The sequence below is a fragment of the Zootoca vivipara genome, chromosome 14 (assembly GCF_963506605.1).
Source record: "Zootoca vivipara chromosome 14, rZooViv1.1, whole genome shotgun sequence".
In the NCBI taxonomy this organism is placed as follows: domain Eukaryota; kingdom Metazoa; phylum Chordata; class Lepidosauria; order Squamata; family Lacertidae; genus Zootoca; species Zootoca vivipara.
Window position 1 is genome coordinate 26,583,869 of NC_083289.1, and position 22,787 is coordinate 26,606,655.

General features: G+C 46.7%; 1 protein-coding gene across 1 annotated transcript; it reads right to left on the reverse strand.

The window, feature by feature from the left end:
- Positions 1-1,512: 1,512 nt before the first annotated feature.
- ANP32A (acidic nuclear phosphoprotein 32 family member A) lies at positions 1,513-20,283 on the reverse strand. The gene is made up of 7 exons (XM_035130907.2): positions 20,037-20,283; positions 10,048-10,197; positions 7,924-8,046; positions 5,424-5,622; positions 4,417-4,514; positions 4,138-4,198; positions 1,513-3,081 (listed from the first exon to the last, which is right to left on the reverse strand). The coding sequence occupies exons 1-7, from the start codon at positions 20,088-20,090 to the stop codon at positions 3,014-3,016; spliced, it is 753 nt and encodes a 250-aa protein (XP_034986798.1). The 5' UTR covers positions 20,091-20,283; the 3' UTR covers positions 1,513-3,013.
- Between the last annotated feature and the right edge of the window lie 2,504 nt (positions 20,284-22,787).

Genomic DNA, 22,787 nt, shown 5'->3' on the forward strand with positions numbered 1-22,787 from the left:
CATATTTGACTTCTGGGGCCAGAACTGGTAAAAAAATATATGGCCTCTGAAAATGCCAACGCCTGCAACTTGGTCCAAGATGATCCTCAGAGCTAGACTCAAGGTAGATCTAGTTCCGGGGGTCATATTTGAACATTTTGGATTGTTGGCCGCAAGAAATTATGTGTCTACCAAGACTGTCTTGAGAACACCCCAAATTTGTCCATTGCTGACTGGATGTAGCAAATCTTCCACAAGGATGTTGTGGCCGTAGAATGAGCCGATCGAAAGGGTGAGGCTTTAGGTTGTAATGCGTTGCCCACCTACCGTAAAGTTCCCTCTTGGATGCACCGGCATCCCAAGTCCTGCTGAGTTCTTTCTGCATCCCGATCGCCCTAAATCTAGACCCAAGTTGCTAGAGGTTCCGCATAGTGCTAATTCATGTGTGTGTGCCCCCCACCACACACATGCTTTAACCGCCAAGCACCAACCAAAAAGACAGGTGTGCTTTCTCTCCACCCACCCCCCAACTTCCCCCACCACGCCACCAATGTTTACATTGTGTTCTGTGCCTAACGCTGACCCTACCCTGCTCCATTTCAGTGTTCTCTCACTCGCTTATTATTTATGCTGCCATAAATAGTGACAAAATAAAAAAAAGTTACCAAGATACCAAAACCAAATTTGGTGGTAAAGTCTCCCTTTGACTTCGGTGGGAAGGTGGGTCCTGAGCAATGGGGATGGGGCAAGGAAAAAGAATCGTGTAGGGATGATCGTGATGAATCTCTAAAGCAGTGTTTCCCAAACTTGGGTCTCCAACTGTTTTTGGACTACAATTCCCATCAGCCCTGACTGCTGGTCCTGCTAGGTAGGGATGATGGGAGTTGTAGTCCAAAAAAACAGCCAGAGTCCCAACTTTGGGAAACACTGCTCTAAAGCAACTTCTCTCTGCACCTGGTGTCCTACAATTCCCATCGTTTCATGAGCGTGCTGTCAGGGAGTTGCAGTTCAAAACATCTGCAGGACACCAGGTTCGAGAAGGGGCCTCTATAAAGTTTTGAATCCTCAAGTACGAGAGTCTTGTAGAATAAGGCCGGCTATTTCCTTTGCACACATTAAATACCCACATGCACCAGGTCAAAATCCTATTTTAAGAAAGCTGCTTGAGTTAGGCACCATAAAGTCAAACACCTTGATGGAGTCTCTTGTACCTCCGCAATACTCTAGGGATTACTTTACCTTGGCATGGAAAATGAATCTGCATCACCTTGCCGATTCAGACCGAAAAGGTCTGTCCCATGGAGATGGGTGCACACAATTGTTCCACGGCATCTGGCACTCGAGAGGTATCATCCTTCTGTACATGGGGGGTCCACTTAGTGCATTATTTCAAAAGTAATCCTGACAGCCTAAGTGTTGCTAACAATGAATCAGAATGAGGTTCTTCAAAAAATGAAAACAGAAAAACACCTGTCTTTACAAGCGAGGAATGGATTCCGACGTGGCCCGTTTTACAGCAATAAGCCACAGGAATTGTATAAAAAGATTTATTGAAATTCATCAATGACAAACAAGACATAAAACTGAAAAAGTTTGGCTCTTTGGGGAGCAAGAGGGAAGGTTGCAATATTTTTTTTTGCTTTTGTTTTTTATACACAGGTGAGATATTGACTAGGAAATACAAGTCACTTCTAACTATCTTTTTAAAGAGGGATATGAAATTAAAACTGTACATTCAACTAGGAATGTTGCACAGTCAATTTAAATGACTTCGCAACATGGTAAGAAAATACAACTTTTGCAATTAGCATTCCGTGCTTGAGTGTACGAAAGGAAACCAGCCTAGGATAGACATGCGGCATTGTCTGCCCCCCACCCCCACCCCCAGTATTTAAAGGTTTGTAAAAATCTTCAAGAGTATTACAGAGCACAAGTGGAAACAGATTCTCATTCACTTATCATTAAGGAGGTGTTAATATATCTATATATATAATATTTTACAGACCAAAATAGTACACACCTTAGTTAAAAGGGTTCAAACATTTTCTTTTTTATTACAACTGTCAGATTCATTTCACCAGTTAACTCAGGAAATTAGGAACATTTTTATATATATTTTTATATATATTTCAATGACTGCCGTTGACAGAGAACTTTTCCATATACCTGAAATAAAGCAAGGGGAATCAATGTCTGCCAGCCATCTCCAAATCAAGGAGGATTCCCCTCAGGGGGTGGTTTGTGCTCTAAATAATAACAATAATAATAATAACAATAATAATAACAAGTATGGGGGAAACCCACAACGGAAGATTTGCAAAGTCACCACCCCAAACCAAATAAAATGGTTGTAAAGGGCCAGGAGTCAGGGAAAGAGATTATGTATTTGGTCACTATTTACAAACAGTGAAAGTAAAAAGATACCTACAGGAAGTGGAGGAAAGTTTGTGTGTGTGTGTGTGTGTGAGTGTGTTTTCCTAGGAACGGCAGCCATTCACAAACAGGCAACAAAGAAAAACACTTTAGCAAGATGCTGCTTGCACCCCCGCTGCTGTGGCTGGAATGCTTTCACCGCAAAAAATCGCTGCATCCAGAAGAAGAAGAAAAAATGCTCAGAAACTGCCAAAAACCATTCTCAGGACCCCAAAGATCTCACCTTTCAGATCACCTTTGCATCACATAGGGAAATTTACTCGCTCATCTTTTCAAAAACAAAACAAAACTCAAGTGTGTCCAGAATGATCCACTCCAAGAAACAAATTCACCACTTGCTTTATATTTGTTATTGCATTAACAGGAACTAATAATGGGCACAAAAGGAAATTATTCAGGAACAAAAAGTAGAGTGGCAGGTTGTTGTTGTTTAAAAAAATGGTATTTTAATTCCCTTGCCCACCCAATTATGCATGTCCCGCTCGATCCCACAGCAATGTTACACTCCGGGGAGGGGGGAGGGGTGAAATACAGGGTAGAAACAGTCAATCACAGTAGGAAATTTATTCCCCATCCCCTCCCACAACAGATTATTTTGAGTTTAATCTTCTTCGTCTTCTTCTCCTTCATCATCAGGTTCTCGTTTTCTCTTCTGTCCTTTTTCTTCTTCTGTGAAAAGAAATTAAAGGCCGTGTTATGGTTTTCCCAAGTGGCAGACATAACGCCTCCCAGGCCCCATGGTTTTGGCACTTGTTCCATTGCAGGGATTTTTTTTTTGCAAAAGCTCACTGAGCCGGTATGTTGAAGAAGTAGCACTGTAAAATTCTCCTTTCTGTGCCAGAGCATGGAATGACCTTGTTCCACATCAAATCCAGCACATCTCAGGCCTGTGCTGGTCTTTGCATTTGAAGCAGGGAAACCTGAGCAGCAACTAGAGGGTCAGTCAGAGGGCAGACTGAGGATGGGGTGGGGGGGCAACAAATCCCAAATAGCCATCTACCAGCAGTGTCTCGGCAACCCACACTCAGATTCAGCCACTGAAGGGCCAAATGGTGGTGCTCAATTTCGTTTCAGGGCTTTCACATCCTAAGGGTCCACAGCATTTTACACAGACTAAACAAGCACTTACAAAATGATCAACAAACAAAAACACAGAACAGCTAACAACCATAACATACAGGGAAGACAAGTAAAAAATTCTATTTCATTTCCAAAGGCCAGGATAAATAAAACCAACAAAAGGCACCAAGCGTTGACACAGATAACACACCTCCATGGGAAGGGAGTGACACAGTTTGGGGGCCACCAGAAAGAAGACCCCATCGTCCTGTCTACCAAACGCTTATTATTTAAAAAAACAGCCGTGCACCACATGAAGTATGTGCAAAGAATAAAAAGATCTGCACAAAAATGATTTATCATTTATCAAGCAGCCACAACCGGCAGGAGGAAGCCAGCAGCCTCTCTTCGGGGCTTGAGGGGGAAACAGCACAGAAGATCCAAAGTCAAGAATCTTGACGGAATCTCTGTGCAAAGAGCCTCCATGTGAAATATCTTAAAATCTTATCGCACTGCAGTCATGGATTTTCCTCCATGTGGCATTTTATATCTCTTATTGGGCACAATGGCAGGAATGGGCTATTCAGACTCTAAGCTTGCGTTGCTGTAACCCTTTGACCATTCACAAGGAGGTGATTATTTTTCCTGTTTCAGTTCTGTGCTTACCAGCTTCTTCTTCCTCCTCTTCATCATCTACTTCACCATCGTTGAACCCTTCTTCATCCTCCTGTGGGAAAGAAAGCGAAAAAATGCATGCTTTGTTTGTCCTTGTACAGAACTTTTTCAAGCTGGAAAAGCTATTGGGAAATAGAGATTTCAGAGGGGAAGGAAAGAATCCACAATGGCGCCTAAGGAATCCCAGGGCTTGAGTTCCTTCCAGCATTGGTTCAGCAGCAAGAGACTCTCAGCTATATCCTCGCCCCTCCCAAATGACAACACTCTTACCTCATCTTCCCCGCTTACATCCTCCTCTTCTCCTTCCTCTTCTTCATCCTCATCTTCCTCATCTTCTACTACCTGAGCATCTTCGTCATACTCCTCCTCTGCAAAAAGCAAGCAAGATCACACAGTTTATTTGCTGCAAGGACCTACTGGGGAGCAGTGTGGGTGTGCTTGAGAGCAGTTTGCCATCAAGTCTTCCTGCAGCCGGACATGCGCAAGCCGAGTAGGAAGAGCATTTCCTGGGCATGGCGATAGGGGAAAGATGCCACCTGCTTGATTTCTGCCTGCCAGGCTCAGGATAAAATTCACAAGAGCTACAGCCAAGTAAAGCCAAGTGGCAGCCGGAGGTCCTTCTTGTGCCAAGAGTTGGTGTAATTGATGGGAGCTGGGAAAAGACTGTGATGCTGCAGAATCAGGCTTTCTGCTCTTGTGACCTGATGCACCACAGCACTCACTGTCATGGGATGTGGCAAACCTCAGGCTCTTGTGGTACTTGAATGGGGAGGGGAGAGGGGCTAAAATACAAGAATGATAAAGAGCTAAAGCAGGTGATGCCGCAGAAATTCAAAGGAGCATCTGAAAAAGCGATGTGCAGCTCACGAGGCTAAGAGGACTGAGCTAAATCTGGAGGATGAGGAGGAAAAGGTCTGTATCAGTGGCCATTCTCCATGACAGCTTAAGTGGAGCCTCTAAACAGCAGGTGTGAGCGACAACCAGCAAAAAAGGCTCATTGCCTTTTCTTTCTGAGGAGCTTCCCAGAGGCATCTGCCTACCTGCTGCTGTTGGACACAGACTAGTCAACTAGATGGGATAGTTTCTGTCCAATCCAGAAAGTCTGTTCTTATATTTTACCAACCTTTTTTGGGATAAAACTTATAGAGTGCTGTTAAAGTAGTGAGTTGCAGCAAATTTTGCCGGAGGTTCTTAATATAGAAACAGCACAAGGACATTTGTTTCTACTCTTGGGAAACTCCACTAACAAGACAGAGGTAAGGAACAAAGTGACCTACCATCTTCCTCCTCTTCATCGTCATCAAAGCCTTCCGCATTGCCCTCGGCATCTGAATCGGGGGCTTCTTTATCATCCCGGTCGTATCCGTCGAGATACGTGAGTTGCGGGAGGAGTTTGAAGACGTTGTCTCTGTAGTCGTTCAAGTTAGTTACCTCGCAATTGAAAAGATCTAAACTCTTCAGGTTTTCTAACTTTTCCTGAAAGGCAAATGAAGAGTTTCACCTATCAGAATCAAACCTTACCAAAGACCAAAGCTCACCAAGTATGTATTAAAAAGCAAAGATTCTCCCAGAACAGGAAGGAAGGTCTCCTAGCTGACACATCAGGAGATGCCTAGGACATTTAAGCCACTGCAGAGACCAGGATGGGCTTGGTTGGGCCCTGGGAAGGAACAGTCCCAAATCTCTCAGAAACATGGAATGAGAAATAAACTTGCTGTGTCACCTGTGGCTGCCCTGAGAATTCAAAGCCTCACTCAAAGGAAGAGGCTTTGCTTCTGGGCAATGTGCAACATCAACCCTTCAGGTGACCACCAGAGGGAGCTGTGGAAACAACTCTGCATGTCAATCAAAAGCAAAAGGGAGCAAAAAGGCGGCAGCAGTAGCCGCAGCTAGAAGATTTGCACCACATCTGGAGTTTTAAGAAGGCTCTCTCAGCTTTTGGGTTCAGAGGAAAGCAAACATTTTATTGGCTAATAAAATAATGGAGGAAGGAGAACTTCAGGCCATGAGCTCTGGAATCAAGGGCCTGACATCTACTGCATCAAGGAACTGACACAACTCTACTGTTTTATTGTTTTGTTTTTCACAAGCTTTATTTTGTGTTTGTTTTTAGTTGTAAGCCCCCCTTGGAAGAAAAGCACCATACAAATACAGCAAACCAAGTGCAGCAGTAGCAGGTGGAGAAGAAATTCTGATAGTGTGGTGATGTTTGGGGGCTATGAGGGTGAACTACTGTTCAAATCTGGTCTTGGCCATAAACAGCTCGTGCAGCCACAGGTAACCCCCCTCCCCGCACCCAAGTTACAGGGCCCTGGGCAAGGATGACTGACAGAATGTATGGAGTTAAATCTCTTGCAATGCACCACACACTGACTATTCCATCCCCTTCCCTGGGCCACTAGCAGACACATGCACTCTCCTGCTGAAGAGCCACCAGGAAACAAGAAAGGTAAATGCGACAGGAGGATCCTGGAAGCGGCAATTGCAAAAGGTAGACCAGGAACACCACTGGCTGGATGAGGAAGTGACCACTCATTGCTAGAGCAGGCATCCCCCCAAACTTTGGCCCTCCAGATGTTTTGGACTACAATTTCCATCTTCCCCGACCACTGGTCCTGTTAGCTAGGGATCATGGGAGTTGTAGGTCAAAACATCTGGAGGGCCAGTTTGGGGATGCCTGGGCTAGAGGGCCGCTGGAACAAAACTGGGTGGAATAAAGGTCATGGGGTGTAAGGTTTGGACACCCACAAGGCCAAGCAGGAGGAGAAACAGGCATGAGGAAACCAAGAGGACTCCACCCATGCACACAATTGTTTTGTTGCTGTTATTTATAGTCCCACCTTTCTGTCAAGGCAAAAATTGTCCCCCTCCCCGCTCTGACCCCCACAACAATTTGGTGAAGTGGGTTAGGCCAAGGACAGTGATGGGCCCAAAGTGTTCCAATCCAATACTCTGGTGACCACATCTGCCCCAGGGCTCCAAACGCAGCAGGCAAGGAAAGCCCCACCAGGAATCATAGGCATTAGTGTGGGCCATGGCATCAAAAGCTGGCCTCAGGTATTTCCAGTTTTTCGCCACCAATATTCTAGCAGCAGTCACACCATATAAAAATAAATATCTTGTTTCCTTTCTTATTTCGGGTGGTGGTATGTTTAGGAGGAACATCTCAGGTGTTTTTTTGAATGTCATTTTAAACATTTTCTTTAGCTCCTCATATATTTTACTCCAATATTCTTTTATCTTTTGGCAGGACCACCAACACCTCGGGCTTGTTCCCTCATACATTTTTGCCAGCTTACATGGCGTTAAATGTATGTTTAAAAATTATATTACCCAAAAATTCTCTACTCGCAGACATTGAGTAATGCTTGAGGAAATTAGGAATGATGAAAGTGAAAACGGGGGGGGGGGGGGAAGGATATCATAAACAAATGCCTGTGGACTACAAGATATATAAAAATGTATAATAAGAGGGATGGGAAGTGTCTGTGTTTTTTTGTAATGATTGTGTTTATTCTTTATCTTTTTTTCGATAATAGGTATAATAGAAAGGAGACCTGTGCGTTTTTAGACGCTAATGTTGCTTTTTTTCTTTTTCTTTTTATTCCTCCCCCACCCCCCCCACCCCTGTATTTGGTCCATTTGTGTTTTCTTGTATTTTTGTATGTTTCTGTATATCGGTGTGTTCTTATTCTTTGTTTTTAAACAATAAAATCAAATTTTTATTTAAAAAAAGCTGGCCTCAGGTGGCTCTCTGACAGCTTTGCACTGACTTACCAGAGGTTCTATTGTACTGAGATCCTTTATTTTGTTGCCACTTAGGTTTAGGTGTGTGAGGTTCGGACATTTTCCTGCCAATACTTCCAGTCCTCCTGAGATTCTATTGTCGCTTAACTCGAGCTGAGGGCAAAAATATATATAAATGGTCCACACATTTTGAAACTGCATGCATACAGTTTTCAGGATGCAATCACATTTTGAAGTTTGGGGCTTTAAATGACTCTGTGGGGTGGCTTGCATTAGCCTGAATTGCCTGGGGACAGCGCAGAAAGCAGAGGTGGGGGATGCCTCTCTGTCTGGCCCTTTGAACGCTCCTCAGGCCACGCCTCTCAAAGGCCCTGCTTCACACCCTTAAGGTTTTTGCCTGGCTGGAATGTGCCCTTGCAGAGGGTATGTATGAGTGTGTGTAGAAACAAGCCTGCTATAACAATACAGCTTTTGTTGCTCCGCCCGCTTTTGCCTCTGGCCCCACCCACCACTGACATGTGGCCCTTGGAAAGTTTCCCAGATAGGACTCTGACTATCAGGCTACAAAAGAAACCCAACCCTTGTTGTGGAGAGAGAAAATATAGTAGAGGACCTGAAGGACACAAACAGAGAGAAGGGAAGCAGAGGAAGAACTCCCACCAGTGAAAACACCGAAGGAACTATTAGGACATGTAGGAAAAGGTTCAGCAGGGGACAGCATCGTGGAGATCCAGGGCATAAGGAGGCAAGCCAGGAGCAGGGGGTGGGGGGAATTGACTGTATCAAAGGCAGCAGAAAGTCAAGAAGAACATAACACCTTTAGATCTTGCAATGATTTTTGAGACTGTAGTCAGTGGCGTTCAGGGGGCAGAAGCCAGACCGGAGGGTGTCAAGAGCAGAGGTGAGGCAATAGGAGTCAGCTGCATGTGCACCAGGAGTTTGAGGGTAAGAGGTGGAAGGGAGAGGGGGTGGTACTTGGGAGAGTAAAGACGGGCCAAGGGAAAGTGCAGGATGTTTGAGCACCGTGGGAAAAGCTGTGTATGTGGAGGAGGGATAATGGTGCTGGAGAGGACAACTCCAAAATGGGAGAGGATCACGGAAGCATGTGCTGAGACGGGTTACAGGGCAGTCAACTCATCAAGCAATAGTGGAAAGCAAAGAGGGAGGTGCAGGATGAAGGGCAGCCGAAAGAGGAGAGGCGGGAAGTAATCAGAGCTGTTGGTTTCCATTTCAGCACTGAATAAGGAGGAAAAGTCTTGGGCAGGGAGCAAGAAGGGGGTGGGGTGGGACGTGCCCGAGGAGGGCATCAAAAGGAAGAAGACGAGAAGTGAAAGTTCCTGCAGCTGGTGTGAATCAGAGAGGCAAAATGGTGCTGCTTGGGCAGGTAGACAGCAGATAAAGATGCAGGGGAGAATATGGGAGCTTATAATGGACAAAGTTGGTCCACTCTTTTAGTTCTCCACAGGTAACTCAGCTTCACAAAGCCATGGGGAGAGATATCAAATGGAGGGAATGAGCTAGGAGGGCTGAAAGGGGCGAAGAAAAACGCTGGGAAAGGGTTAAGGAAGTCAAGAGCAGATGAGACAGATGAAGTGAAGGTGCAAACTGCAGGAAACACAGGAGTCTGGCAGACATGGGGAAGAGGGGATACTGCTGGGAAGGCCACTGGATCAATAGATTGGAGGTCAGGGAAGGAGCACAAGGCAGAGTATGGTGGACAAGGTGCCGTGCTGAAAGGGAGCAGGTGATGAGTTGACGGGGGAATTTTACAGCAGACACAGAGGAGCTCTCGGTGAAGGCAAGAGCAAAGGAGTGTCCAGGGCAGGAGAGAATCAGCCCAGAGGCAAAGATGGATGGAAGAGGCAAAAAAGAAGATGGGAAGCAGTTGGGTCAAGGGGGTTTATGCTGAAAAGATTAAGGAAGAGAGGCGGGGTCGGCAGTATCAGAGATGAATTTTATGCATTAGGAACTCTCATATGTGTCTTGCTATTAATAACTTAAAATAAAACGCCACAATTTTGCTTTGCTCTTTTGCCACAAGGAAATCTAAATATCTGATGTAAAAGTTCCTGTTTGGCAAACTCATTCCACGCTTTAATAATAATGCCTTTCTTTTCTTTTTAAACAAAGTGAATGTACCAGACATCTACCTACCTTCTTAAGCTTGTTTAACTTTGGTAAGTTTGCAACTGAGGTGAGGCCTACATTGATTGTACTTAAGAATTCGAGCTCTTCAAATTCATCTGTCAGACCTTCAATTTTGCCTTCATTTGATCTACAGTTGTCGAGAACAAGTTCTTTAACCTGCAGATAAAAATTAACAACAAAAGTATTAAGTTAAATTATATTTAGTTGCAACCACCACCTTAAATGAACATACAAGCTGTTTTGAGGCAAACTGCAATGGCAGTTCAAGAATTATTGGTCTCCGTTTACCATAAAAAGCTACTAGGAAATGTCTCTGCATCTATTGAACTAGTTTACACTGTTGATCAACAAATGACTTGGCCCATTGACTCTTCTTTTCCATTCACTCTATAGATTTCGGGATACTAGTTACCTTAAGGAAGGAGACAACTTGCTATTTATGTACACTATGGTATAAAAATGAATAGAGATTGAGAGAGCCAGTAAGTGCTGTCGGCAGCCTGTTGGAAGTGGGCTCAAATCCTCGCTCAGCTGCGAAACAGGTGTCCTTGAATCAGTCACTCACTCGGCCTAACCTACCTCACTGAATTGTTGTGAGGATAAAATGGAGTTCATCCAAAAATATGCTGCTCTAAACTCCGTGAATCAAACACCTCTTCCCACAGCTGAATTGCTCCAGGCCAGGCATGTCAAACCTGCGGCCCTCCAGATGTTTTGGACTACAATTCCCATCTTCCCCAACCACTGGTCCTGCTAGCTAGGGATCATGGGAGTTGTAGGCCAAAACATCTGGAGGGCCGCAGGCTTGACATGCCTGCTCCAGGCCTTCTAATTACACCAGAGTAAAACTATGACCCGCCTAAACACACCAAAATCAATAGGGCATGCTTACAAATAAACGTTATGCATTTTAATGTCACATCCAAGCAAAAACTGTGCTTCTTTGTAAACAGCTGTACGTTTCTACAAAATTGCACCTTTAACTTTTTCCAGGAGTAACTGTTCCTAAGGTCCTCAATCTAATATACCGGTAGTATGAATCAACTGCAGGTGGTGGGAGCGAGGAACATCCTACTACCAGGAAAGAAGCAACAGGCAGTGTTAGCATCACGCCAAAGCCTGAGTGTGCCCAATATCCTCATCATTCTGACATGCATCTTCAGCTGGTTTTGCTTGGCAGATTTGATATGGAGCTTTTTTTATTCTTGTAATTTTAACAGTGCCTAGCCAGACCCGTATGACCTCAGTAAATAAGAATACTCCCGAGATCAGCACACAGCTGATCAAGACTGTTGTCTATCTGACCATATGCTGCCAGCTTGTGCTCAAGATAACAAAGAAGAAGGCTTAAGCAACTGATGCCGATAAAGGGGGGGGGGGTTTAAGAGCCTCCGTAGAATACAGGGAGGGAGGGGAGAGAAGGCAAGAAGCCTGCAGCAAAATGCATCTGCCCCACTCCTTCCTCCAAGCTGGGGAAGGGGAACCAGCTGTGCCCCTCCAGATGTTGTTGGACCCTGGACCATTGGCCATGCTGGTTGAGGCTGATGGGAGTTGGGAGTCCAGCAACATCTGGAGGGTGAGAGTTGGTTCCCCCACCCCTGTCCTAGACTGACGCAGCACCTATTAGAATCATAGAATTGTAGAGTTGGAAGGGATGCAAAGGGTCATCTATTCCAACACCTTAAATACAGGAATATCCACTAAAGCATCCATGGCATGCAGCCACCCAACCTCTGCTTAAAAAACCTCCAAGGAAGAGAGTCCACCACCGCTCGTGGGAGTCTGTTCCACCATCAAACAGCTCTTACCAGTGCTTTTTTTCTTTAAAAAAATGTTTAGGGGTACTCTCATTTTCCTACTCATATTGAAATGAGGCCAAACCTAGATTCACAAAATGTTTAGGGGTATGTGTACCCCTACGTCCCCCCCAGGGGGGAAAAAGCACTGGCTCTTACTGTCAGAAAGTTCTTCCTGATGTTTAGCTGGAATCTCTTTCTTGTAGTTGCTTTTTATCATGTCCCCTTATCACGGGTCCTTCTCCAAATGATACGTTCTGTTCCTTGGAACTGTCCTCAGGTGGTTTTGTGCTAGTTGCATTGAGGGCAGCTGAAACAGGCCTTTGCAACCGATTACAAAAGTGCACAGTGAGAAGAGTGGCAATCTCTAGTCAGCTTCTCTGCCTCCGCTTAAAACTTCTTTCAAAAGCGCAGATCACCACACCCCTGCACTGCTGACGAATCCTGGCACCCCGCAGCTTTGCTCTTCACTGAACCCAAAACTGCTTTCCAAACTGGTTTCTCTGGATCTTGCAATATGCCCCTCAGCTTCCTCCGTGAAGTTTGCTTTTGAAAGTTGCTGCTACTTGTCCCAGGAAGATCCCTGTTGTTAGTGTTCTGCATCAATTAAGTGCTTCACATAGCAAAAGATCCTCCTTTTATAGCATTGGGGGGAACGAAATATGGTACAACCACACTCTAATACACACTCCTCCCTACATGAACGGCTTGCTGATAAGCCATCCGAATCCACCCACTTACCCTGCATGCCTGTGGTCCTGCAGTGCATTTCAGCCTAACCTTCCACATCTCCATCGCCCAGGGCCCAACATCCTGGCTATGATCTTGCACGAGAAAGAAATTCGTGGATTCAAAATGGCACTCTTTGCAATATATATATTTGGCCAGTAAGTATCTACAGAAATAAATCAAACACCAGGGAGCTTTCTGTTCTTCCTGCCTCCTGGAATGGCTTTGCCGCTGACTGGCCCTCCTAGCTTACAGAAGCCCCAGCAACTGACAGCCAGGGTAGTTCAGTTGGCAGAGCATCAGACTATGACTGAGAACTAAGTTCAAACCTGCCTCCATCTGTGCAGCTCTCACTGGGGGCCCTTGTTCTATCTCTGTGTGTGTCTAACCCACGCACCCCAAACTAAGGCCCGGGGGCCGGATGCGGCCCAATCACCTTCTAAATCTGGCCCACAGACGGTCTGGGAATCAGCATATTTTTACATGAGTAGAATGTGCCCTTTTATTTAAAATGCATCTCTGGGTTATTTGTGAGGCCTGCCTGGTGTTTTTACTTGAGTAGAATGTGTGCTTTAATTTAAAATGCATCTCTGGTTTATTTGTGGGGTATAGGAATTTGTTCATTATTATTTTTTCCAAAATATAGTCCGGCCCCCCACAAGGTCTGAGGGACAGTGGACCGGCCCCCTGCTGAAAATGTTTGCTGACCCCTGATTACCCATCTCACAAAGGGGATGGGGAGGAATTAGGCTCCTTGGAAGAAGGGTGCAACACGAAATGTCATTTATTGTAATTTCCAGAAGGGTAGCAGGGTTAGTCTATTGCGGCAAAAACAGCCAGTGTCTTGTGGCACCTTAGAAAGGAACACGTTTATTATGCCGTAGGTTTTTTGTGGGCTCAGGTCCATGAAACCTTTTGCCATAATAACTGTGTGAGAATTTAAGGTGTGGTGAGCCTCTAGTCCAAACAGGAGGACTACCTTCAATGGCTAATTCACAGATGTGGACTTCTCTATAAAAATCTTTTTAGGCACCCTCCCACTTGTCCCAGCCCAAATTAGGGAGGGAGGAGGTGGGGAGACAAAAGAAATCTCCAACAGTCTTGGTGCAACCTCAAAGCTGGCTTCACAACCACAGAGGGGGTCCTCTGTTACTGGACAATCCACAGCTGTTATTTTGGGATGCCTGTAGCTTTCGTAATTTAAGTCGAGTAGGAGGCACTATGTCTCTGAATCCCAGTTGCTGGGGTTTACAAAGATGGAGAGTGCGGCTGTTGCACTCTCGTCCTGTTTGATGCCTTCTCATAGGTATTTAGTCAGTCACAGTGTGAGAACAGGGTGTTGGACTAGATAGGCCTTTGGCCTGAACGAGCAGGGCTCTTATTATGCCCAATTATGACTTAAACAGATGGGGTAGCTCAGTGGGTTGCTCTGGCACAGCTCTTATTCATGTCAAGGGATTGGTGCAGGTGTGCTGTTTAGTACCAGAAAAGGCACATAAAGGGCATGTTGGGTTTTTTGAAAACATCGTTGTGACCCATAAATAGTACAGTTAAGTAGAACAATGGGTGGAAAACTAGGAGTCCTCGAATAAGAGGTGAGTACACTGAGGTACAAGGAACAGAATGTTATCAAGGGTCTCTCATATGAAAAACACCAGGCCAGTGACTGGAAAAAAAAGCTGAAAGGAAAACAATGCAGAAACCAAGGTCAGGTCCTGTTTGAAGGCCTCTCAGAGGCATTTAGTTGACCACTGTGAGAATAGGATGCTGGGTTACATGGACCTTTGGCCTGATCCAACAGCCAGGCTGAAGATGCTCAGATGTCAGGTAGTCAAGGCCAGAGAAAAACACATGTGGGGTGTGTGTGTGTCACTATGAAGATGTCACCAGAATATAGTCCACCATTAGCCACTTTATAAAGAGGAGATGGGGGGTGTACCTCCTCCTTCTCCATACAAAGCCAGCAGGTTATTATACTTCTAAAGAAATAGTGAACCCACCATTTGCCTTTTCAGACAAAGTCTAACCTCTGTTCAACAATTACAATGAACAAACATGTTCTGAAATTGCCTCTCTGGCATTCCCTTTGCAGGAACCAATTCCTTCAGCACTGCTTACCTGGCTTGCAATGTGGAGATCACATCAGATAAAAACAAGAAGCAGCAGCAGCAGCAAAGAACTACATCTTGCAGGAATACTATCCCTACAGAGTACCAAAGGAACCCCTCCCATCAGAGGCAGGCAGGCAGGCAGGCAGAGCCTCTGGGAGCCAGATGGCTGAAGAACTGCATTAAGCAAAGCCAGCACCTCCTTGCTGTCTCAGCAAAAGGAAGGTTATTGGAGAGAAACTGAACAGCAAGAGCATGTGGGCAAGGACTGAGCTCCCTGCTAAAGCACAGAAGTGCCTAGTACACATAATTGTATACTTAGGAGCCATCAACCACTCAACTGCCCTCCCTAGCAAGTGGCACTAGATCCTCCTTGTTGCACCAGTATTTTCTCCCACCCTTTTCTCATCCTCTATTACAGCCAAGCTGGGGCTGAAATCCAGCAAACTCTTCTCCACCAACCAGGCAACAGGCTCCCAGGATTTATCATACCAGATTTTGGGATGTGGAAAGAAAAGTGAAAAGCCACACAGCTACAAGATCAGATATTTTAAAAACAACAAGGATAAAATTTCTGAACAAATAAAATATGCAGTGCAATATTTTTTTAATAGAGGTTGGATGGCCACCTGTCATGAATGCTTTAGCTAAGACTCCTGCATTGCAGGCGGTTGGACTAGATGGCCCTTCCAACTCTACAATTCTACAAATCTACAATCATCCCATATTTCCAGGCTCACTCTTCTTCAGGGGATCATCTAAAACTGATCTCTTGGCACCCCTTCTTCTCAAAGTTTCCAGCTGGGATACAGAAGACCTGCAACTAATTTTTGCAGTGTCCTCCTGTTCAGTGTCCTAGTCACTCAGTCATGGCCTTCTCCACAATACTCCATTCCATTAACCCTCCACCCAGTTTTCAATCCCCCCCTACCCACACCTAACAGTAAGAGATAGGACTGGGAATATTGTTTGTTGTTACACAGAGCTTTAGACATGCTGCTGCAAGCCCATCATAAGTAAAACACCAGACTGAAAATCCTCTAGCCCAGTTACAAATGAATGAGGGCAGGGGACCGCCTCTCCCCATGCACCTTGAAGATTATCCCCACCCCAGGTAGGTGGGGCTCATCTTGCTGACCAGGGTGAGTTAAATTTCTTGCTCCTTGATTTTGCCATGAAGTAAATAGCTTAATAATGGAGTGCAATAGTCTTGCCCACTATACTGTACCTGTGTAAACGAACACCTGCTGTAAACCAACAGGATTACCAGATCTCAAAAGTAACCGGCTGTGTTACAGCGTAGGTAAGCATGCATGTAGTTTTTCCAATAAAGCCAACTCCTATTTACAGAGATCCATGGAATATTGAGACAAGTGCAGAAACAAAAGGAAGTTCTGCTAAATTCAACATTTCAGTTAAACGGGCCATATAGAATTGAAATTCACCAGGTCCAGGGCATAAGGAGTTAACATGAAAAACATCATATGGCAGCCTTCTCCAGCCTAGGGCCCTCCAGATATGTTAAACTACAATCCCCATCAGTCCCAGCCAGCACAGCACAGCTGTATTGTTGGACTGATGGGAGGTGTAGTCCAAAACATCTGGAGGGCACCAGGTTGGGAGAGACTTTGCCCTGGACACAATCCACTGGGCTCTTCTGCTGTAGCTAAGCTCCGATTCATATAATCAAAGCAAGAGAACAGAATCCCCAACAGAGGATTTGTATGATTTTTAATGGACTCTGCTTGCATAATTTCAATCCTTGTAAAACAAAAAAGAAAAAAAAGAAAACCACCACCAGCAACCCAATAAACCATACAGACTATTCCACCCTCAACAAAAAATTTATTGGAAGTTAATCTGTCTTGCTTTGGACACATTTGTAACCTATTTCCAAGCAAGAGCCTTTAATAAAACAAATCCAAATGCTTGGCTAGAACTTCCATGAATAGTAAATATTCAAATGTCTAGCAAAAACCTAATGAATAGTAAATGAACAAAAGGTAGTTAGGTATAAAGCCACTTTTATACATGTTTGGAATGCCACACTATAAATAAATTCACTATATTCCAATGAATCAGCTAGATTAACAATACTTGCTTTCATTTTAACTGAGACATTTTTAAACAGATTATTATCTTTTCCATGACAAAATGTACCTATCTAGAAGTATTCTGATATTATTTTAAGAAGTTGCAGAATACTGTGAAATTCTCTTGATAAAATTGTGATCCCATGGCTAAAACTCTAGTTTTAAGCTATCATTGCTGTGGAAGACAGTAGCCAAACCTTCTACAATAAATCCTTTAAAGCAGTAGGCTCTGCTAGGGGACATAAAGTTTAAAGAATTCCCCCACTTACTTCTCTTCAGCAATAACTAGGATACAGTAGAAATGAAAGTTTTGCAGCATTGCCTTCTCTTAAAGTGGGACTGTTGGCAATCAATTGCTTTTTCCAAAAGGAAAGGAGCTCCACAGTTGTTGCTGGTAACTCAAATACGATAAAGTAAAAAAAAAACCCAGAGCCAGTATTTTTGCCGCCAAAGAGAAAAGGAACCTTCCTGTCTCACTAGGAAAGATGGCCGAGTCTGCCTTCCCACTTCTTCCACAATTCAAAGAAAATCCACTGACAACGGGCGGTGGGAACGACTGTAGAATAGGGCAGAAGCCCCAGAGAGGCCCCCTCCCCAAATAGGATGGAAGGCCCTCGTTGCGTTTCGCCACAGCCCACCCTTCCTCCCGACCCAAATATTGTCTCTGTCGGGAAGCACTTTAAAATGACTGGCTGATTCCAAAAGCCCCCACCCCCTTCCCGCCAACAGCAAGCAGATGGGAAATTCCTGGGCCCCCGAAAGCAAGATCGTCCTTCAAAATACACCCCGCCCCGCAATCACCTTGGGTGCAACTTCCGTAATGCTTGTGCAAACCTCCTTTTCCTGGCCGTTTTGCCCGTCTAAACGGCGCGCCTCTCCCCCTCCCGCGTCAGTGACACCAGTGACAAAATGGCAGCCCCTGGAAGCTGGCAGTCATGTTCGGCTCGCTCGCTCGCACGCACGCACGGCGGAGGGAGGCAGGCAGGCAGGCGGCTGCCCCCTTTGGCTCCGAGGCGGCTAACCGCCACCGCCCCCCCCGTCCGTTCCCGTGATCGGAGCCCAAGCGTGCGCACGGGGGAGGAGGGCGCGGGGTGGGTGGGGGCGCTTCCCTGCTTCTCTCTCCCCCTCTCTCGCTCTGATGCTCCCGCCGCCCGGGAAGGAAAAGGTAACCTTCTGCCCATGAATTATGCACCGCGCGCAGAGATTCCTGCGGGCGGGCGCCGCGATCCACAGACACTCCCCTGCCCACCTAAGAACGAGCATGTCGCTCCCCCCCCTCTTTTTTTGTTTTCTAGGCGTCCGTGCAGATTGCGTTCTCCTCCTCCTCGTTCCAGACCGGCGTGGATCCAGAGGGCTCCTCCGCTTCCCAACCCAGCCTCTTCTCTCCTTTGCAGTTCGACGGAGGGAAAGATGGCGCCGTGTCCTACTTCGGAGTGAGTGTGTGTGGCCAGTGCGAGCGAGGAGACCCAAGTTAGGCAGAGGCTTTCCGCGGGGCGGAGGCAGAGAGAGACCGAGGAGAGTGCGCTCTTCCGACGGAGCTCCAGACCCACAAGCAGGCGGCTGCAGCGTCCCCACGAGCGCACACACAAACACGCCCGCGGCCAGAGACGCGTCTGCCCGCACAAGCCTTAGTCAACACCCGCGACGGAGAGAGGGAGAAGCAGAACTGCGCCGGTGTGTGTGCCATAAAAAGCGCCCCCCCCTTCCAGACTTCTTTCTTTTAAAGTTTAAAGAGCACGTTACATAAATCTGCAGGTCAGGTTCTTGTGCTTGTCTAGGGGCCCGAAATCGCAGAGAGCTGCTGCTGCTTCCGAGGCAGGGGTAGTAAGGGAGATGGGGGCGAAAGGAGGCAGGTGACAGATCAATTTCCCCCCACTACCGCCACCAGCACGGTGGAACCAAACTGCGTTATGATTTTAAAACCTTACGTAAATGCCCCCACCCCCGCGTTAGCGGAGGAAAACATCTTTAAAGAGGGTGGGGTTGGGGAGGGGGGGCACTTGCTTCCCCAGGCACAGGCGAGTTTTTGCAAAGAATGGGAGGGGGAGATGAGAGTTCGCACTCCGGTTCCGAAGCCATCGTCTTTACGCAGAGTAGAAGCCACCCAAATCTCTCCCCACGAAGACCAGCCTTCTAAACGGGCAACCTTAATTTCTCCTTGGGCGGCGGGGCGGGAAGGATGCAGCGCCTCAAGTCCGTCCGTCCGTCCCCCCCCCGCCCCAACCTTACACAGGCTGAAGTGTTTTCTTCTGTTGCAAATGGGCACCAAGGGGAAAAAACGGAACCCTGGAAATCGCCCGGGCGAGGCTGGGAGACTTTGCAAAATGCAGCTCCAACCTCTTCCTCGCTCGGACAAAGTTTCAGCTTTATTTACAGGCAGAAGCAGAACAACATCCCAAGTCCAGCCCCGAGGAAAAGGGGGGTAACCCAACCATTCAGCAACCCCCGCTTCCTTTCGCCCGCCTTTTTGTGTATCTTGTGTTTGCGTGAGGATGGTGCCCTCTTCGCTTCCTTGCCCTCTTCGCTATATCGGAGGGTTTAAGCCCCCCACCCATCCTCCAACCCTTGTATTGAATGCAAACTCCCCCTACCCTCCCAAAAACTATGCCTGAGCTTCGCAACATCTGGGGAGGGGAGGATGAGAGGGAGAGAGAAAGGGCGCGTTCATGAGGACTACAAAGTTGCAAATATGGCTCCCCAGTCACCCTCGCCTGATGCGCTGCGAAGAGGCAATGAAAACTGGTGATAGCTCCCCAAGTCGCTCTCAGACCCCCCCAACCTTCCCGGCTCCAGAACCTGATCCTGGCAAACTCCTCCGGTCCCCGCCGGAGCGCAGCGCCAACTCGACAAGCCATTATTATGCCGAGGCTCTTGCGACGCGCTTTCCCGGGGCGCTATTTTCCCTGCCACCCGGGCAACCAAACACGAAGGAGACTTTCCTTGGAAACCGGGTGGTAATTTTTCTTACACCCCCCCCGCCCCATCTTTGGTCAGACTCGAACGCGTGAGCTTTTGGGTACCCCCATGTGGGTACACATACAGCCGCGTGCGCGCACACATACACACCGTGGGTACCTCAAGGGCAGCAAAAGCACCCACGACGGCAGCTGGCACAGACGGCGCCCACCTCTCCCCACGGCAAGCGCGCCCCCTTACTCCTGATGTATTGGCTTCTTTTTTGCAGGCTGGCCCCCGTACCAACACCTTCTCACAAAGCCCCCCTCCCCACATTACAAAAATAAAATAAAAATTTCCTTGCACTGGCTTACGTCGGAGGGCGTCCTGTTCCGCAGCTCTAAGTGGATCCTTTTCTTCATGTCCATGTCCCTGATTCAGCAGGAGGCTCGCTCCGTCTCGCTGCGCTGCGCTCGGCTCCCTCTTTTGTATTGACACCAATGGAGCAAGCCAGGGACCCCCCCTCCCGCCCCCCCGACCAAAGCCAGCGCGCGAGGCAAGAGGGACTTTGAGCGCTCAACCAGCTCAGCTCGGAATCCCCCAACGCGGCCAACAAGCGCGCACACTAACCTGATAACTGTGGGGGCGGGCACTTGCCGAAAAAAAGCTCCCCCGTTACGGACGTGCGTGAGAGCCAACCGGAGTTCGGGGAGCGCACACAAGATCCAATGGAGAGCGACCAAGGGCGGCGGGGGCCAATGGGAGAGTGCGGCACTGTCAGCCAAGGAGGACAGCCCGGTTGGGAACCAGCGAGCTGAGGCGCAGTCGGGACTAGCCGCGGAAGGCGACGGGTGGAAGAGCTGTTGGAGGCTGGATTCGACGAGCGAGCAAGCGAGGAGGGGGCCTTTCCCGCGCCGGGGTGTGCGTGTGCGCGCATTTGCGAGGACGGTCTTGGAGGAAGACCAGCAATGGGAGGGGCTTTTAAGACAGAAATGTGTGCGGTGGGGTCTGTATCAAAAAGTGGGTTAATGGTGGGTGGGTAGGTAGGAGCACTGCTGACCCTGAGGTGAAAGGGGTGGGGATAGGAAGGAGGGAGGGAAGAGTCTGGGGATGCGATGCGAGCACTTAAAGGTTGTGGGGCTGTAGAAATGGAAAGGGCGAAGTTGTGGGTCTGTGTTAGGGTTAGGAAATGAACGTATTTAGGGAGGGAGCGAGGTTAGTTTGGATTTGGAAGGAGGGCTGCTTGGGAGTCATTATGGGATGAGAAGAGGATATAAGTAACATGGGAGTTATTTAAAGCTTAGGAAGCATAGGTCGTAATTTCTAATGCATGAAGCCTGTACTTTAGAGCAGTGGATGCTCTGAAATTGAAAAGACGAGGCTAGATCCAGAATGCGGCTGGGCATTGACAGGTGGGTTAGAATTTTTGGCAGGGGAAATAGTTCAGGGAAGTGTGTTGTGAAATGGGTTGCTCTGTTGAAAGGAGTAGAAGGAGTTGAAGGAAATTAGATAGAAGACTGAGAGTTTCTTAGGGGATCATTGTGATGGGGAACAGCTGGACAAATCCTAGCTCCATATTGCCCTAGCATCTAGAAATGTGGCGCTGTCTCCTAAACACTTCTTTTCCAGTTGCAGGGTGGGTGTGGCTCCTGAACTGAGAGGGCTGGCTTTGAATACAGGAGTCAAGTGGGAAATGATGAGTAGAAAGAAAGCTTGCAAGAAAGTGACAGCCTTCCCCAAGATACCGGTAACAATAATTGCTGTCAAATGTTGATAGTTTTCATGGAATAAAAACCATCTCAGAAATAAGAGGCTTGTTCTTTCTGTCTGATGAGGATAGGACAAGAAGCAATAGTAGTCAACTGAAAAAAAGGTAGAGCGTGTGTTTGAAGATTACGCGGTATCCTTATATGAATAGTTCAGCAATGGTGTAAGCAAGGGAATGTGAGGAAAAGGCGGTGTTTTAGAGTTGCTGGTGGTGTCGTACAGTCAGCAGCTCTGTTGGGTAAGCAGAAACTATGCCTTGATGTGGTGCAAGTACTGTAGGTCTAGGCAGAATTCCTATTGGGGCAATGAGCAACAGTATTGGAAGGTGTTTGTTAAAGTTAGGGCTGAATGTAGGGCTTGTACTTCGAAATAAAAGAATGCATGCCAGAACTGAGTTGTTTACATTGAGGGCTGTCAAATGGGAATTGCTGCAAGAGAGCTGTATCTCAACTATGATGTCTGATACAATAATTTTTGCAAGTTCTTTTCCCCTGCATTTCCACCTAGGGAAGAAAAGAAGACAGAATCCATCAGAAGAAATTTTGAAGCAACTGAAGGGCTGTACTCCGATGTGGCTGCATTTCCTCCCCTCATATCTAGGCTTGTTTGAAAAGAGGTGTGGTTGGTTTGGGAGCGTTGTCTTTTGTTGGCACCCTTGCTGTTGGCCTATCTTGTTACACTTCTGCTTTCCAAGCAGTGTCACACTTCTCTTCCCTTTCATTGCACCTCTTGTACTATTCCCCAGAGTGAAGAAGAGATATTTTGGTAATCACTAGGGTATTTATAAAAGGAATGCTTGGTACTTGCAAGCTCAGTTTCTTTGGAGGACTTCCTAGTCTTCAAGCTGCAGGATCAGGAATAAAGTTCATGTGGGAATGCTATTTAAACAGGGTCATACTGTTGTGTTAATTGCTCTTGTCACACTGATGAACCTTCAGGTATGGACTTGTGTCTCTTCTTCCTCCCAAGGCTTGAAACCTTGTTCTTGGTCCTCCCAAGCAGTGAGGAGCCTAATCAAGCATGATAAACTAGGATGCTAAGTTGGATTTCTTCTTGGAATCTTATTGAGTTTCTTATGTTTAAAATACTGTAATGGATTTTAGTGGAGGGCTGACTTTCTATATTTTCACATGTGATAATTCAGGGAATATTGGCAGGATGCAATTCACCCTTCAATGATCCCTCTAATGAGCCAAATAAGTTGTATTGGTGTTCTTAAGTTGGTCTCTGTGTTATCCTTTTAATTGCCAATATCAGCATATTCCAGTGGTAGAACTGTTTTAAAGTTCAATGGTTCAGTCGTCATAAAGTGACTTTGGTATTCCAGCATTCTCCTTTTCAGGCAGTGCATCAGGAGA

Excerpts from the sequence above, each read along its gene's own strand:
- ANP32A (XM_035130907.2), bottom strand. The coding sequence starts at position 20,090 with ATGGACATGAAGAAAAGGATCCACTTAGAGCTGCGGAACAGGACGCCC. Across the intron at positions 10,198-20,036 it reads GGAACAGGACGCCCTCCGAC|GTTAAAGAACTTGTTCTCGA; the intron begins GTAAGCCAGTGC and ends TTTTATCTGCAG. Across the intron at positions 4,199-4,416 it reads ATGTAAGCGGGGAAGATGAG|GAGGATGAAGAAGGGTTCAA; the intron begins GTAAGAGTGTTG and ends TCTTTCCCACAG.